Source organism: Coturnix japonica, chromosome 3 (genome assembly GCF_001577835.2).
Source record: "Coturnix japonica isolate 7356 chromosome 3, Coturnix japonica 2.1, whole genome shotgun sequence".
Classification (NCBI taxonomy): domain Eukaryota; kingdom Metazoa; phylum Chordata; class Aves; order Galliformes; family Phasianidae; genus Coturnix; species Coturnix japonica.
In genome coordinates this window covers 9,430,571-9,445,119 of record NC_029518.1, presented here as the reverse complement: position 1 = coordinate 9,445,119, position 14,549 = coordinate 9,430,571, and the positions used below count along the sequence as shown (strand labels likewise).

The 14,549-nt window shown below is 46.7% G+C and overlaps 1 protein-coding gene across 4 annotated transcripts in view; it reads right to left on the bottom strand.

Annotated features, from left to right (window-relative positions):
- GALNT14 (polypeptide N-acetylgalactosaminyltransferase 14) overlaps positions 1-14,549 on the bottom strand; it is a 60,301-nt gene that overhangs the window by 7,404 nt on the left and 38,348 nt on the right. For 2 of the 4 annotated variants that reach the window (XM_015856893.2, XM_015856896.2), the window contains exons 4-10: positions 11,376-11,443; positions 9,593-9,658; positions 8,125-8,246; positions 4,217-4,304; positions 3,482-3,566; positions 2,411-2,517; positions 425-551 (exon numbers count right to left, since the gene is read on the bottom strand). In XM_015856893.2, the coding sequence (XP_015712379.1) occupies positions 425-551; positions 2,411-2,517; positions 3,482-3,566; positions 4,217-4,304; positions 8,125-8,246; positions 9,593-9,658; positions 11,376-11,443 (663 nt within the window). Of the gene's footprint in view, positions 1-424; positions 552-2,410; positions 2,518-2,549; positions 2,654-3,481; positions 3,567-4,216; positions 4,305-8,124; positions 8,247-9,592; positions 9,659-11,375; positions 11,444-14,549 lie in introns of all 4 variants that reach the window. The other 2 variants (XM_015856895.2, XM_015856897.2) reach the window with 1 other exon arrangement.

The following is a 14,549-nucleotide window of genomic DNA, read 5'->3' as shown; positions in this document are numbered from 1 at the left end:
CTCCTTGCTGAGAGGCACCGGGAGCCATATTTTCTGGTTCAGCTAAGTCACGCTCAGCTTCAGGATAAGGTCACTGGGTGCTGACAGACATGGTTGGCAGCCTGATTTCAGGGCATTATAAATGTTTTCTTATGACCTTAGCTTCTAAAGCATTTGCTACCGCTGTAGTTAGGGCTTGGAGAGCTGCAGAGCCTGTCCCTTCATTTCTGTGGTGATGAAAGGCACCGCGTCAGTGTCCTACTTCTGTCATGTTCTCAACACTCTAGAAATCCTAAGGGAGACAGCTGTACCAGCTCACTATGGCTCATGAGATTCCTGCCCATGGGTATTGCACATTTTTTTCACTCAAACTTTCCTCCCCACCTCCCTGCAAGGCAGCAGCTTATTATTCCTCACAGAAATGAAGCAAACCCCAAACACCCACTTGATGTATGTATTGGCGTTCCCCTCTGGAAAGACGTAGGGATGTTTCTTCCGGAAGACGTGTCCGACACGGCTGCAGGGGATGATTTCCAGGCTACCTCCACACATCCACACACGGAAGGAGATTTCTACAAGAGAGACAGCTTCAGCATTTTATGTTTCCGTCATAGAACTGTTAAGATTGGAAAAGACCACTAAGATCACCACATCCAACAGCTGACCCACCCCCTTCATGCCCTTTGACTACATCTCTTATTGCCACATCTCCACAGTTCTTGTACACCTTCATGGACGATGACTTGACTTCTGCAGTGCCCACATTAGTGCAGCTTCCCTTCATGGGGCTGCCAATATTACTGGAGAGGCCATGAATTCTGCGCATTAACGATGACAGAGGTGGGTCATTATCTTTATGACTCTAAGGCTGGTTGTACAAAGTGAACAGCACTGAGTATACATCACCTGCCCCCAGAAGAGCAGGAGCTCTCCCTGCCCAGCACATATGTTAATGTTGCAGATTAACAAGATGCACAGGTCTGCAGGAGCAGAAGTAGTGACAAATAGGATTATTCAAAAAATCTGGACAAATTGTCAGCATGGGTAGCATCTCCTGGTGTCCCCAAGCTTCTCCCTGGCTGTTCAGTGTGGCCCTTCTGGAGGACACCTTGCTTGTGGCATGATCAACACCGAAAGTTACAGGGCTCTTGGCAGGGAGCTGGATGAGATCCCAGCTGCGAGGTGGCACAGGCAGCAGAACGGCAGCTCTACAGGGTCCGTCTGGTCCCAGCAGCTGGGAAGCTATGAATCTGCAGCTGTATCATCAGTCATACTTAGAACCAGCATAGAGAAGAAATGAAATAAAAAGGCTTCTGCAGCTCTGTATATCCTGTTTTGTGATCTGTTGGCAGTACAGAGCTATATGTAGAAAGTGTCGGCTTCAAAGCCATGAGTTCCTTTTCACCACGTGAAGCCACATAGGATGAGCGATAAACATGCATACGGAGCATTGGATATACTGCTGGGATTGAGATTCCTGGAGAGAACTGCTGACATCCTAGGGAGCTGGCTGCTGTTGGAGACCAGCAACAAGCAGAGTTGTGTAGGGGGTCAGAGGCAGCACATCTTTACATCTATGGTTCTCTTCCTGGATGCTATTTTTGGGCTATCGACCCAGCGGAGGAGGCAAGAGGGCTGCAGTCAGTTCCTGCTTGGTTTCCTTAGAGGAGCAGATGCTTTGGGTCAGACCTGTGGCAATACACCCACTCGCAGAGAGAAAGGATGAGGAAGAGCAAACTGACTGAGCAATGAGATATAAATAAATAAAATATGCTGGAGGAAAAAGGTGTGTGAAGCAAACAACAGTGCCAGGCAGCGGGTGGGAGAACGCAAAGCGGCAGCATCTGTTCCCTTGGATGGCTGACAGCACTGCTATATGTGTTAAGAAAGAAGATTTTGCCTTCCTTGCTAGCTGTACTCCCCAGAGGTGTGAGCTATTAAAGCCAGATTTGGATCTGCCTCTCTGACATCAAGTGTCTCCTCCTCCTCTCAGAGGCAGTCTTATTGCTCTGATCTGCAGCACTGCTGCAGCTGCAAAGTCAGAACAGTCTTGCCTGACCCAGCTGTTAGCAATCCAGGATAAGGAGCCATGATACCCTGACACCAGTCTGCATTGTGTTCTTAGAGTTACTGGTGCAGGCACTCTGCAAATTCAGGGAGGTACCGATGCCTTGATTCATGGCTTTGAAGTGCTATCTATCATCAGACATCAGAATAAGACGCATCTTAGCTTTATTCTTGAAAAAAATAGGATCAGGAAGAAACAAGGGAGTATGTGTGGAGAGCTCTCATCTGCTGGTAACGCTGAAGCTGAAAACTCTGTGGTTCAGGATATTTCCCTATAGAAAAATCAAAGGAGCATGGAAGGCAGGGAATCCCATGCACCAAGCAGCTCCTCACTTCTCACCATTCATGGTTGTAGATCTCTTACCCATCTGAGACGGCAAGCTATGAATGTGAGGGAAACCATGCAGAGCACTCAAAGCAAAGCCCCAGCTAACATCGTCACCTGGCATGACTCTGGAAGTAGAACCAACCCTGAAAGAGTGAGAGGAAGAAGGGTGACTCACCAAAGTTCTCCCCGCCCCAGATGTCCATGGCGTTGTCATACTTCCCCAGATGGTTGAACCAGGCTTTATCAATCACAAACAGTCCCCCAGCAATGATGGGAGTCCTGCAGGGTTGGGGAAGCAAGAGGAGTGTCTGGATGAACAGAAGAAGCTCTTCCTTTTGCCTCTTATTCCATCATCATCTGTGCATTTCCTTCTTACCAAATGAGAACAATAAACCTCAGAAAGCATCAGAGCCTTTCTTTCAGCTGCCTTGGTATTTTGCTGTCAATCATAAATTGCCTGGCATTTAATGACTGGCTAATGCACCCATCAGCACAACTCCTACAAGCCCGAAGTTCACAGCCCTGATTGCAGGCTTCAGCATCAGAAATGCACTTAACGCTTGGGGGGTTATTCACATGATGGTACTCTCACAGGCTTTTTTTTTTTTTGCCTGCACCAGCCCATTAAGAGCACAATTCCAGAGGGGAGGGAAGGACAGAGTCAGCTCAGAAGGGCTTTTTAAAAGCCACTGCTAGCTGTTTGGTCTGTATTTCAAAGCAGGACTATTTTTTACTCTTTGGATGAGCTAAGAAAAGCTGTGCTGAGATGGCACAGGGGAGGAGGGGAGGGCAGACCCAGAAGAGACTTGTCCTTTGCTGGGACAAGCCCCATCCCCACATGCTCATCTCATGGGACACAGCCACAGGCACTCAGGATGCCTTAGTGCAGGCTGCTGCACTGAGGAAGTCTCTGTAGTATCCTGCATGGGCAAAGCAAGCAGAGCTATGCTCTCCTATGAGCTTCCTGGAGCCCTGAGCATCCCAGCTCCAGATCTCCACTCTGCCATACACCACAGCACTTCACAGCTGGGGATATAGGCACTAGGGCTCCATGTGGGACAAGACGCCTGTCGTGACCCACATTCCTCTTTTCCCCCCTTGACTTACTTAATGGGTTTTGTAGGATCAAGTCGTTTGGCTTTCTGCTCTGGGGAAAGCTGCTCCCATTTGAAATGCAGGCTCCAGTCAAAACCTAAAACCAGTGCAGAGAAATACCTTAGGGAAATTAGAAATGGCATGGACTAGGAAGCAATTCAATCCCTTAGGCTACAGAATCTGTGTTGGATGAAATATTTTCTCCACTTTTAAATGTCTCAAGCCAATGGAGATAGAACTCTTGGGAGAGGAGTCCAATGAGTAATGTATTTTATACTGCATATGAAAGAGAAACAACACTTCGCATTACAGTTGCAAAGTCAAGCGCACCAAAAGCAGTAACAGCCAGAATTAAATCTGCTGTTGAAACCTTGCTCTTAGAAGGCATCCTAGTCCCCCCCATGCACACAGATGCACACTGTCATGGATATTGCACGCTACAAATAGCACAAGCATACTAATAAGTGCTACAGTCTCATCCTCTGCTTGTTGCCTAGAAATCCACCATTTCCTCAGTATCTGGGCTTTCAGTGCTGCAAAGGGTGGTTTTGAAATGACCCTTTATCCTGCCTGATTTCTTTTTCCACGGTAGCAAACAATAATCCTCACGCCATCTCTAAGCCAGCCTGAAAATGACACAGAGAGCACTGAAGAGTGCAGATACACATTGAGGAGGATAGCTGGAACCCACAGCACAGCTCAGAGCCACACTCATACTATGGGACAGAGTCTGTGGTGCTCACTCACCGCCTCTGAGATCTGAGGAAGCTGCCACATAGGCAAAAGTGTCCAAGTTGATGATGTCAATAACAGGGCTGACCACCCGTGTGGGGTCCTGGAAAGCAGAAACAAAAGGAGCTGTGACTTCAGATCACACCATTCAGCAACTGGCCAATGGATGGCCCAGAGTTTTGGATCCACCAAGCAGATGGAAACTTCAGTGGTTATTTTGGTGTTTTTGTGGCTTGTTACGGACCTGTGCCCATCACTGCCTCCTCTGCCACTGTCACACCAGCTCAAGCCAGGAATTAATGGTAGCAGAGGAGCTTCAGGACATGCCACCAAGAGAGGGTGAACAGTGGGCACCTGGGCAGAGACATGGCCAGAAAAGCCTCTGCAGGATGCAAACCCCTGTCTGCCTTTTACACATTCACTGACGTATTCCCCTTTCACATCCCTTAAGTACACCTTGCTGAATTTCAAAAGTCAGTTAACAAATGGGCATTTGAAATGAGAGAGAAAAAAAAACAACACAACTGGCCAAGCAACATAATCACTCTGTGAGTAATCATAGGAAATTTCTGAACGTACACATTACAGGGATACAGTTGTAGTTCTGCCAGAGGTGTGAAAGGGTTAAAAAAACACACAAAACAACAACACAAGAACAACTGCAAGTTATTTTAAATAGTTGGTGGTGATTTAATTAACATCTTCTTATGGGCAAAGAAATTATACAAACAGTTATGAACAAAAACAGCTACAGGAGGAAGACTGACAGCTTCGGCTGGTCTCTTATCTCCCTTTTCCTTTTCAAAAACCCCAAACTCCAATTATACCTCAAACTTCAAGCTCTCACCCTCACCAGATCAAAACGTTTTTCACAGCTGTGCGAAGGAAAGCATCTGAGCACACACAGCTTTGCTCTCACTCTCTGAAAAGGCTTTGTTTTAGAAATTGCCCTAACAGAAAGCACTCGAGTGCAGCTAGAAGCAGCAGCAACCAAATGCCAAGAGCTGTGCTGGGGACTTAGAATCACAGTACCGTGAATGACAGAATTACTTGGGTTTGAAGGGACGTTAAAACCCACCCAGCCCCAAACCCTGCCATGGGCAGGGCTGCCCCCAGCATCCCAGGCTGCCCAGGACCCATCCAACCTGGCCAGCCCATGCAAGGCAAACAACCTACCAAAGCAATGAAGTTTGCTGCACCCACACACTGCGTGAAGGAACTCCAGCCCAGAGAGAAGCCACTCACACCCAAGAGAAATTAAATAATCAGAGCTTTTTAAGTTGTCCTTGTCCACCCATGTGCCAATACAGGCCATGGTGTGGAGGAACAATGAGTGGTCCCCACCTCAGCAAGGACACTCTGCCCATCTTACTGGTTCCTGATCAGCACACAGCTCAGCTAAAATCCCTTCATTGCAGCGTACTGTGACACTGCTCAGCACACCCTTCATGTTGGTTGAAGGCAGGGTAAGGCTTTAAACAAAGAGGATGGAAGGAGAATAGCAATTACTGTATGCACAGCACTGGGGACGGACTGTATCTGGTCATTTAAAAATTCCACCTCAAGCAACTTACTAGTGAGCACTTCTAATGAGCCCATGTTCACTCCCAGTTTCAGTTCCACTCCTACTCAATTACACAGCACAACCTCTTACAAGAAAATCCCCTTAACCTTCTGACTGCCTAAAATACTGCAAAGGTTTGACTTTCAGCCCTCTCCATGACTCACTTTCCCTGCCATATAACGAGGACATTTATATTTGCTCACATTCCATGAAGGTGTCTCTGATCCTCAAACAAAAAGCACTGTGTGCTCAGGAGCACAGTGCTGCTGCTGTTATTTATGTGGAGCTGAACACCAGATCTTAACATAGGTAGCTCCAAACCTTCTGGTTTTCACTTGCTCTACAGTTTAGGATATGCTGCCATAGGATATTGTCTCCCAGCTCTATAGCAGCCACCCATTCCTTACAATGGTCAACAAAAAGAGCGAGAAGAGAGAGTAAGGTAGGTAAGGTTGCCCTTTATCTGCCTCCTCTACCCTAGGAGAGCATCAGGCTGTGGGAGCTGGAAGCGGGAGGTCACCATCCACAGCTTCATCCCATCGATGTTAGCAAATCTAGTTTTGAGGTATGCTCATTGATTCATACCATAAAAACACCGTAGGCTCAATAATTATAGCTTTAGCCACGTTATTCAGTTGAAATGTGACGTTAATGGCTTCAGATATATTTGTTCCCTCAGTATAAACAAAAGAGATGTGCCCACACATTCACAGTCATATACTCACAAACATGTTTCTGCAAAAGAGCCATAGCTGCTGTGGTTTCTTTGGACATACACCATGCTGAGCACAGACCCACACACCTCTGGAGCAGGTATGTGCCCCTCTCTGCCCACCCCTTCCTTTTCACTAGCTCTTGGGCCTTCTCTCTCCTCTTTGCACAAGAAAGAAAAAGCAAAGCAACTCTCAGGGTGACTGGTGATGGGGAGAGCATTGGCTCGAAGTGGTTACTACTGGCTTACTTGAAACTCTATAGCCAAGCTGACTCATCCTATCTGGGACATGGCAAGAAACTGCTCCTGTAAGAAGGCTAATCCTCATCGCATCAGGGACCTGTCTCTTGGGCACAGCCTGAAGGTGGCAGCAGTAACATGTCATACAGCCCATTGATCACTACTTAACCCTGATGGCAAGGACAGGTGCAGCAGGGTTGGGCAGGAGGAAAGCAAGGACCTGTTGCCCTCATCCTGCTGCATCTATAAGCAATTAAAAAGCAAACAAGCAGGACTAAACAGAAGCAAAGCACCCTTTCAGAAATACTTTCCATGTTGGCTGTCATACCACAATGGCACCACTGCTACTGTGATACATCTGAATCCCTGTAGAGAAGATGCATATGGTATCTAGATCCACCCACCCCACAAAGCTATGTGGGAAAGCTGGTTTTCAAGTTGGGTTTCACAGCTCATGCTCTTGAAATTCCACAGGAGTTGTTACCAATAACACAAAAATACCATTTTCATTCCATTACGATTTACCTGCAGCATTGATGGGACAGCCTTCTAACTGATGTTGGGACCTGCTCTGTGCTATGGGTGCCAGCAACACCAACAACCTTTGCCCAACAATGGGCCCTAACCTGGTGCTGTTCAGGTTTCTCCAGAACCCAGTGCCTTGGCTTCCTTTTTTTCTTCATCCCGTTGCTCCTCAGCTGCCCCTACATCAACACCGTTCACTAACTGTAAAATTACTGAATAGCTAATACGAGCAATCAGGAGCAAGAGATGGAGTAGCAGTAGAGAAACAAGACACAGCAAAGGGACATGACCATCCATCCATGCCACAGCTAGAGGTTTCCTCACACCCTGCCATGCCCCAGGCTGCCAGCACAGGACTCATGCTGACTTGAGTGACAAGGCACCACTGAGCCTCCTCATGCACATCCAGCTAGCACTGCTGTCTCAGTGAAAGGCGACTGTCATTGTCTGCTCTGAAATCAGCAGAATTTAAATCCTATTAAATCAATTTATTAGTGCTTAATTTGCATGAAATTAAATTCGGCCCCTATTCAAGGAGCCGTCACTCCTTTAAATCATTGGCACTGAGCATTTTTACACAAGCCTAATTAAAAACCCTGCTGGAGCCCTGCCCAACTATTCCCCTTTCAAGGCTCAACCCATGCTTGCGAAGTCACAGTGCTACTGCCCCAGGAGACACCCCATCCCACCTGACCACATGTACTCCCACCTGCCTGCTGGCTGGAAAAAGACCTGGAAAGGTTACTTGGCACCCCAAATGCTCCTTGTTTTCTTATTCAGATGCCTGCACACAGTTGGACAGAGTTGGGTGGTGATGGCCATTTGGAGAGAAGAGGGAATGGACATCCGCTAAGGGTGGCTCTGGTTCCTTGGGACACTCACCTCCTTGATCCTCTGCAACAGCGGGAGCAGCCAGTCCTTATTCACCTCACAGTGACTGTCCAGGAAGGTCAGGACTCCTGCTTGAGCCACATCTGCCCCTTGAATGCGGGACCGGATCAGACCTGTTCAGGGACACACCACATCAGCTTCCTCCAAGGTGGCTGGGCAGTATCCTCACATAGTCTTCTGGAGGCTCCTTACACACCCTGAGGGCTCTGACCCACCTAAATCCCATTCAGATAAAATATGGTTCAGGTTCATCACCCCCTTTCCAGCATCACAAGCCATGCCAGCCATTTCCCAGTGTCACCAAAGCAAATAAAAAGTTCCACTTGCATCAATAATTTATGGCATTTATGCCAAACCTTACATTGTGTAACTGTTCCAGGGCAAAGCAGACCTTGAAATACTCCCATAAACTCTCGCAGATGAAAAATCTAATGTAAATGTACGCTAATGGGGAATTGGCCAGGAAGAACAGCCATGAAATCTTCAAAAGACAGAAGGAAACCTAAAGTCTTTCCCCTACTCATCACCAGCTCACATGTGGTGGGACCAATTCCACAGTAGGACCATGGTTTACAATGCCCCTAATCCCTGTTAAGCCCCATACACAGCTCTTAGTGAGGGGATGAGAGTGGGATCATTTTGAGGCCAGAATTGTACCTCTCTTGGATTACCAATTTGGGAACTGCTGACCTGCAGCAAAATGGGAACATCTTTTTTGCCAAGGAAAGAGGACCTACTCTCCAGGTGCTAAAAGACTTCTTGGCTCAACAGGACCCTGAATGCACGGTCCTTAGAAGCTGGACTGCTACATGAGTTTGAGAGGAAAGAGTGAATAAAAGAGGGAGATCAGAAAATCCATTATTGTCCATATAAATTTCAGACTAGTCTCTTCGGCAAGATCACTGCCAAGATCACCTCCAGGTCTGTCTAGTGCCAAGGAAGACCATGCAAGCATACAAGCATGTACTCCAGTCACACAGGAGGGGAAGATGGAAAGGAGAAGCAGGCTCAAAAGGTTGCCAGCAGTAGCCCAGTAGGACATACATTCATCCTCCACACAGCCCTTTTCTATCTTTAAAATATAATTAATTACTTTTTGTTGTTGTTGTTGTTTTAAGTTCCCGCAGAAGCAGCAGGAGCAGTTCTCATCTCTTTCATTAGTGCAAACATCTTTAAAAAGAAGTCTGGAGGGTTTGTTTTGCCTGTTCTAATTTTCTGGGTAATAAGCTACAGCCGAACCATCTCAGATATCTTAACAGACCTATTTTTTTCAGGGAGAGAGGGGTAAAATCCATACCAATCCCAGCCCTCTCTCATGTCTCCTATTACTAGTGCTTTGCCCTGTCCTCTCCATCTGCTGGAATAGCCGCCCTCCCTGCCCACCTGCTCCATCACTCTCTCTCACCTCCCAAAGTCTGGATTCCTCACCACCTCATGGGTTCAGGATGCTGGCCCTTACCTTCACGCTGTCTGTTCCGCAGGCACTTCACCTTGGGTAGCTTGGCCAACAGGCGGCAGTCATCAGCTTTGGAAGCACAGAGGGAAGCAACATCACCCATCAGCACTCAGGTGGTCACAAAAATGGCCCCTAAAACCTGAGCAGCAGTTCCAGCAAGCCCCAAGACCAACCAGACCTGTGGCCCTTTGATCCCATCTGCAGCTGCCTTCATCGTTCCTTGGCCAACTTTCCATTAGCAGGGGAGAAGACGACTGAGCAGGAGTTGGGCTGGGTACATGGGCAGGAACACTCAGCTCAGCACTCTGAACTCACACCCCACGCATGCTCCTCCAAATGCGTTTTTCCTACTCCAGCAATCTTTTTTTTTTGTTTTGCAGATACATCATCATACCAGTATCCCCCACAACTTACACACAGAGCTGAGGTTATCTGCATGTAGCTAAAGAGTAAAGGCAGCAGAGGTTTGCTACATCTATACAGTGGAAGCTTGATGGGGATAGTGGGAATTCACATGCATGTGCCATCTGCATGTTGAGCAACCACGTCCCTGTGAACGACAGCTCAAAGAGTTGGACTCCATGACCTTTGTGGGTCCCTTCCAACTCAGAATATTCTGAGAGGCTGACAATGGTAAGAAATTAGTCACAATTGGACACGAGATAAAAGCACCTGTTGCTTGGAGTGGATTGGAGGGAAAACTGACCACGTGTTTATATCATGTTATGCAAATACATACATTTTATGTAAATGTATGCAAAACATATACTAGGAGACTCAGACTATCACAGGAAAGAAGGGGCCAGATGCAAGACAGTTGAGAAGAGCTGACTTCATGCAGCAAAGAGTTCCCAGACTTGCCCAGCCCAGTCTCCAATCTGCTGGAGTGGCTCTCAAGCTCACCACAAACAATGCTGGCCACTGTTTTGCTGATTGCCAGGCAAGGCTGGGAAGAGAGACAGCCAGTAAATGAGTCTGAAATCTGCTCCTAACATCCTCCAAGGTGGTACCAATTTAGCCACAGACCACTCAATCAAGATGTAACGCTTTATCCTTTTCATGCCTAAGACTTTTTTTTATGGGCACTTACTTTGCACCAAGGTCTTTCATTTGCTTGCACGCCAAATTCTTTAGCTGAAGACAACCAGGGTCATTCCCTGAGAGCTCACACAGCCTCAGCTATGGACTTCTGCTAGAGATTAGACCTATTGATTTTCGCCCTATTAACCAGCAGGAAGCAGCAAGAGGATGTGGGCTGTGTCATATACAGCACTATAGGTAAGGCATTTCAGAAATTGGCAGCTCATGCAGAAAATCCTATTCCACTCCTGTTTATAGCAGAGAAAAATCAATCAGGAACTTCTTGCCACCTACATAAACATGCACAGAATATATGCTGGGGGGCCAGGCTGTCATGGGGAAGATGGAGGGAGCAGATGCATGCCCAAGTGCCAAGAACCCAAAATTGCTCCTGGCTGCTGCTGAAAGCCAGATTGAGTGTGTACCTTCAGCACAGCACAGCTAGGTATGGATCAGATTCACATCTACTCGGCATAAAAATGATTTTGCTTTTCCAGTATTATTATCCTTAGAACAAATTTGATCGTATGGGATTTGAATTTTCCACATAGCAGCAGAGACGTGGGGCAACAAGATTTCCTATGCACACCTACAGAGCTTTAAATTTCCTTTCTTCTCAACAAACTCTCTCCCCTCTCACTGAAAATGTGGACCTCACACAACCCCTTTCAGCTGAGCAGCCCACTTCTAACAGGGGGTCACTTACGATCGTCGCTGAAGTCATCCACCAGTATGATTTCATGGATGAGGTGCACTGGGGTGCGGTTCATCACACTAGAAGACAAAGGGAGAAAATCTGTGGCAGTGTTTGACCGACTCATCAGCCCAGTAGATGGGAAAGAAAAGCCTGGGAACCAGTCTTTGCAAAAACGGCCAGATTTATGTTTTTAGGAAGAGTATACAAGAGAAGACCCAGAAACTGGTCTCTGCTTCAGTAACCTGCAATGCCAAGCTATCAGCTGCTCACAGGTTGATCCAACAGCTGAGCATCTGATATTCTTGGGAAACAGGTGGGATTAACTCTTATCACCATTGTGAGCAGAGGACAGCAGCCCAGAACACCTGGAGGAAGAGGCTTCTTCATGCATGTTGCACCAAATTTTCTTTCCATCATCTTTACGTCTCTCCTTGGGTTAATTACATGGTGCCCATTGCCAGCCAGGCCAACACAGAGAAAATGAGCAGCAGCTGAAGGAGCTGGGATTGTTTGGTCTGGAGAGGAGGAGGTTCAGGGGAGACCTCGTTGCACTCTACAACTTCCTGAAGGGAGGTTGTGATGAGGAGGGGTTTGGCCTCTTCTCCCAGGCAACAAACAGGACCCGAGGAAATGGCCACAAGTTGTACCAGAGGAGGTTTAGATTAGACATAAGGATAAACGTTTTCCCTCAGAGAGTGGTCAGGCACTGGAATGGCTGCCCAGGGAGGTGGTGGAATCGCCGTCCCTGGCAGTGTTCAAGAGTCATTAAGGTTGTAAAAGACCTCTAAGATCATCTGGTCCAACCATCAACCCATTGCCACCATGTCCGTTAATTCCCACCTTTCAGATGTTTCTCAAATTAAGGTTGGATGGGAGGGGCAAAGAAACCTAGGGTATACAGAGCCAGTTAGACGTGCTGTTCCCACCTGTCAAGTGTGTTTTAATTATTATTATTAATAGGTTTGTTATTAAATAATAATAAAAATGCCCATACTTGACAGCTGAGTTCAGCAAATTACCACAGCTGAGAGTCAGTAAGGGAGAAACAGGAGAGCAATATCATGCTCAGTGGAATAGTTAACAAGTGCTGATTGCCTGGAAACCTAACTTGGTGAAACCTGCAGGAAAAAAAAGTAGCAGCCTTGTTAAAAAAAAAAAAAAAGCCAGCAAAGAGCCTGCTGAGAGTGGGAGCAGGGAGGCAGCAAGCAGCATCCAAAGCCAGCATCCACCCAGCCTCCTTGTGCAGCCTCGGCTGCCAGAAGTGCAATGCAGGGCTGAACTCTACAGACAGGGGGTGCCTATAAGGATAAGTCAATGAAAGCCACTACACTGGGCTGTATTTGCAGATCTGGGCACTTAGCAGTGATGCCTTGGAAAAATTACCCCAAGGTACCCACTATGGAAAATGAACCAGAAAGGACAGCTTTCAAGGAGTGCCTCCAGCCTGGGACAAACCCTGCTCTTCAGTCAGGTTGCCACCCCATACACTGGAGCATGTGCCCCTAATGCTGTGCACCACACCTTCAGCAGCGGTGGTCACCGCTGTATCCCATCTGGGCATCTTGAGCTCACCTTGGGGCTCCCTGCCTAAAACTAAGGTTTCACAGCTGAAGGCTTTGCCATTGACCACCACCTGGTTTTATTTTTCAAGCAGTCTCCATAAAGGGTGCCACAAGTATGGTGGGATCTCCTCCAGTTAACTGCAGGCATCTAAAATTCGGGAATACAGCAAGTTTACCTCTTAGTCACAGAGGACATCTTCCAAGCATGGATCACCCCAGCTTAAATTAGTCAAGTTGAGGCCTCTGTTTTCCCCTGCGTGAATATCCCCCTCCAATTGATTTGGAGGAGTGAAACCATCCTAAAGCCCTACTGAAGAAAGCTCTAAAGAGTGTGTTCCAGAGATCTATCACAGCTTTAAGGGACCTGATGTTCACTGATTTCTGTGGGCTTTGGGCTCATTACCACCCTTGCCAATCTGTCCAAAGCCATCTGCAAGCCCCAAATGGCTTTCCAGCAAAGCCAAATTTACCTCTCCAACACATTTTCTACCTTATTCAGGACACTGAATCCTTCATATTTTTGATGTTAAGGGAATTTTCTAAAGACCGTCTACAAAGCATCTTTAAAAATTTAATACCAGCTTTTCTACTTCATGGAACTTTGCTTAGCTTTGGTTTTGTTGTTACTGTTATTCTGTATTTTATCTTCTTTTGTGTGTGTGTGTTTGTGCACTTTCTTTTTCTTCTGCATTTATATAGGTAAAATCCCAAGATAATATTATAGTGCTTTGAAGTCCTTCCGTTATTTATAGATTTTCTTCTCCTTGAAATCAAACGTAGGTAGATTTGCTGCAGTGATGGACATTTTCTAGCAAATCAAAACAGCTTTTAAGTTCTGTGGAGCTCCAGAGCACAATACTTTCTTTCTTAAACCGCTCTCAAAACAAAAAAAAACACAGCTTCTAGTGCTTAAGCTTATTCAACCCATTAAGAACGGATTCTCTGCTGAATTATCTTGCAAAGTTAGTACAGAAATTCTCTTTGTTTCAGTGGATTGAGCAGATATTATGCATCTGTAACCATGCAGAATTTCATGCTACATTTTCACAATCAGATCAAATTCTACTCCTCAGTGTCTTACAGAATCATAAGAATGGCTTGGTTGGAAAGGACCTCAAAGACCATCCTGGTCCAACACTGTACCACAGGCAGAGTTGCCAACAGAGTTGCCAATCAGGCACCAGCTCAGGCTGTCCAGGGCCCCATCTGATCTGGCCATGAACACCACCAGGGATGGGGCATCCACAGCCTCTCTGGGCAGCCTGTTCCAGCACCTCACCACTCCCTCAGTGAAAATTTTAATCAGTATTTTGTTCAGATCCTTTCCAGTCTACCCAGAGACAAGCATCAGATCCAACAACTCCCCCTCCAAACAGCTACCCATGCAAATCTCATCCTGAGTCATAAAAAATGTTTTCACAGGGCAGTTCAAACTCTCTGACAGAAGGATGGCTTTTTTTTATTCTTTTTTTGGTCACCCAAAACACTAGTTGCTTTGCAGGGTTGGCTTATGGATATTAACCTATGAACCTGTTAATTCTCTCCATGGCAACACAGTGGGACTCTTAGGGGGAAAAAAAACCAGAAGGGAGAAAGCCAGAGAGAAAGCCTTTGGGAGTAA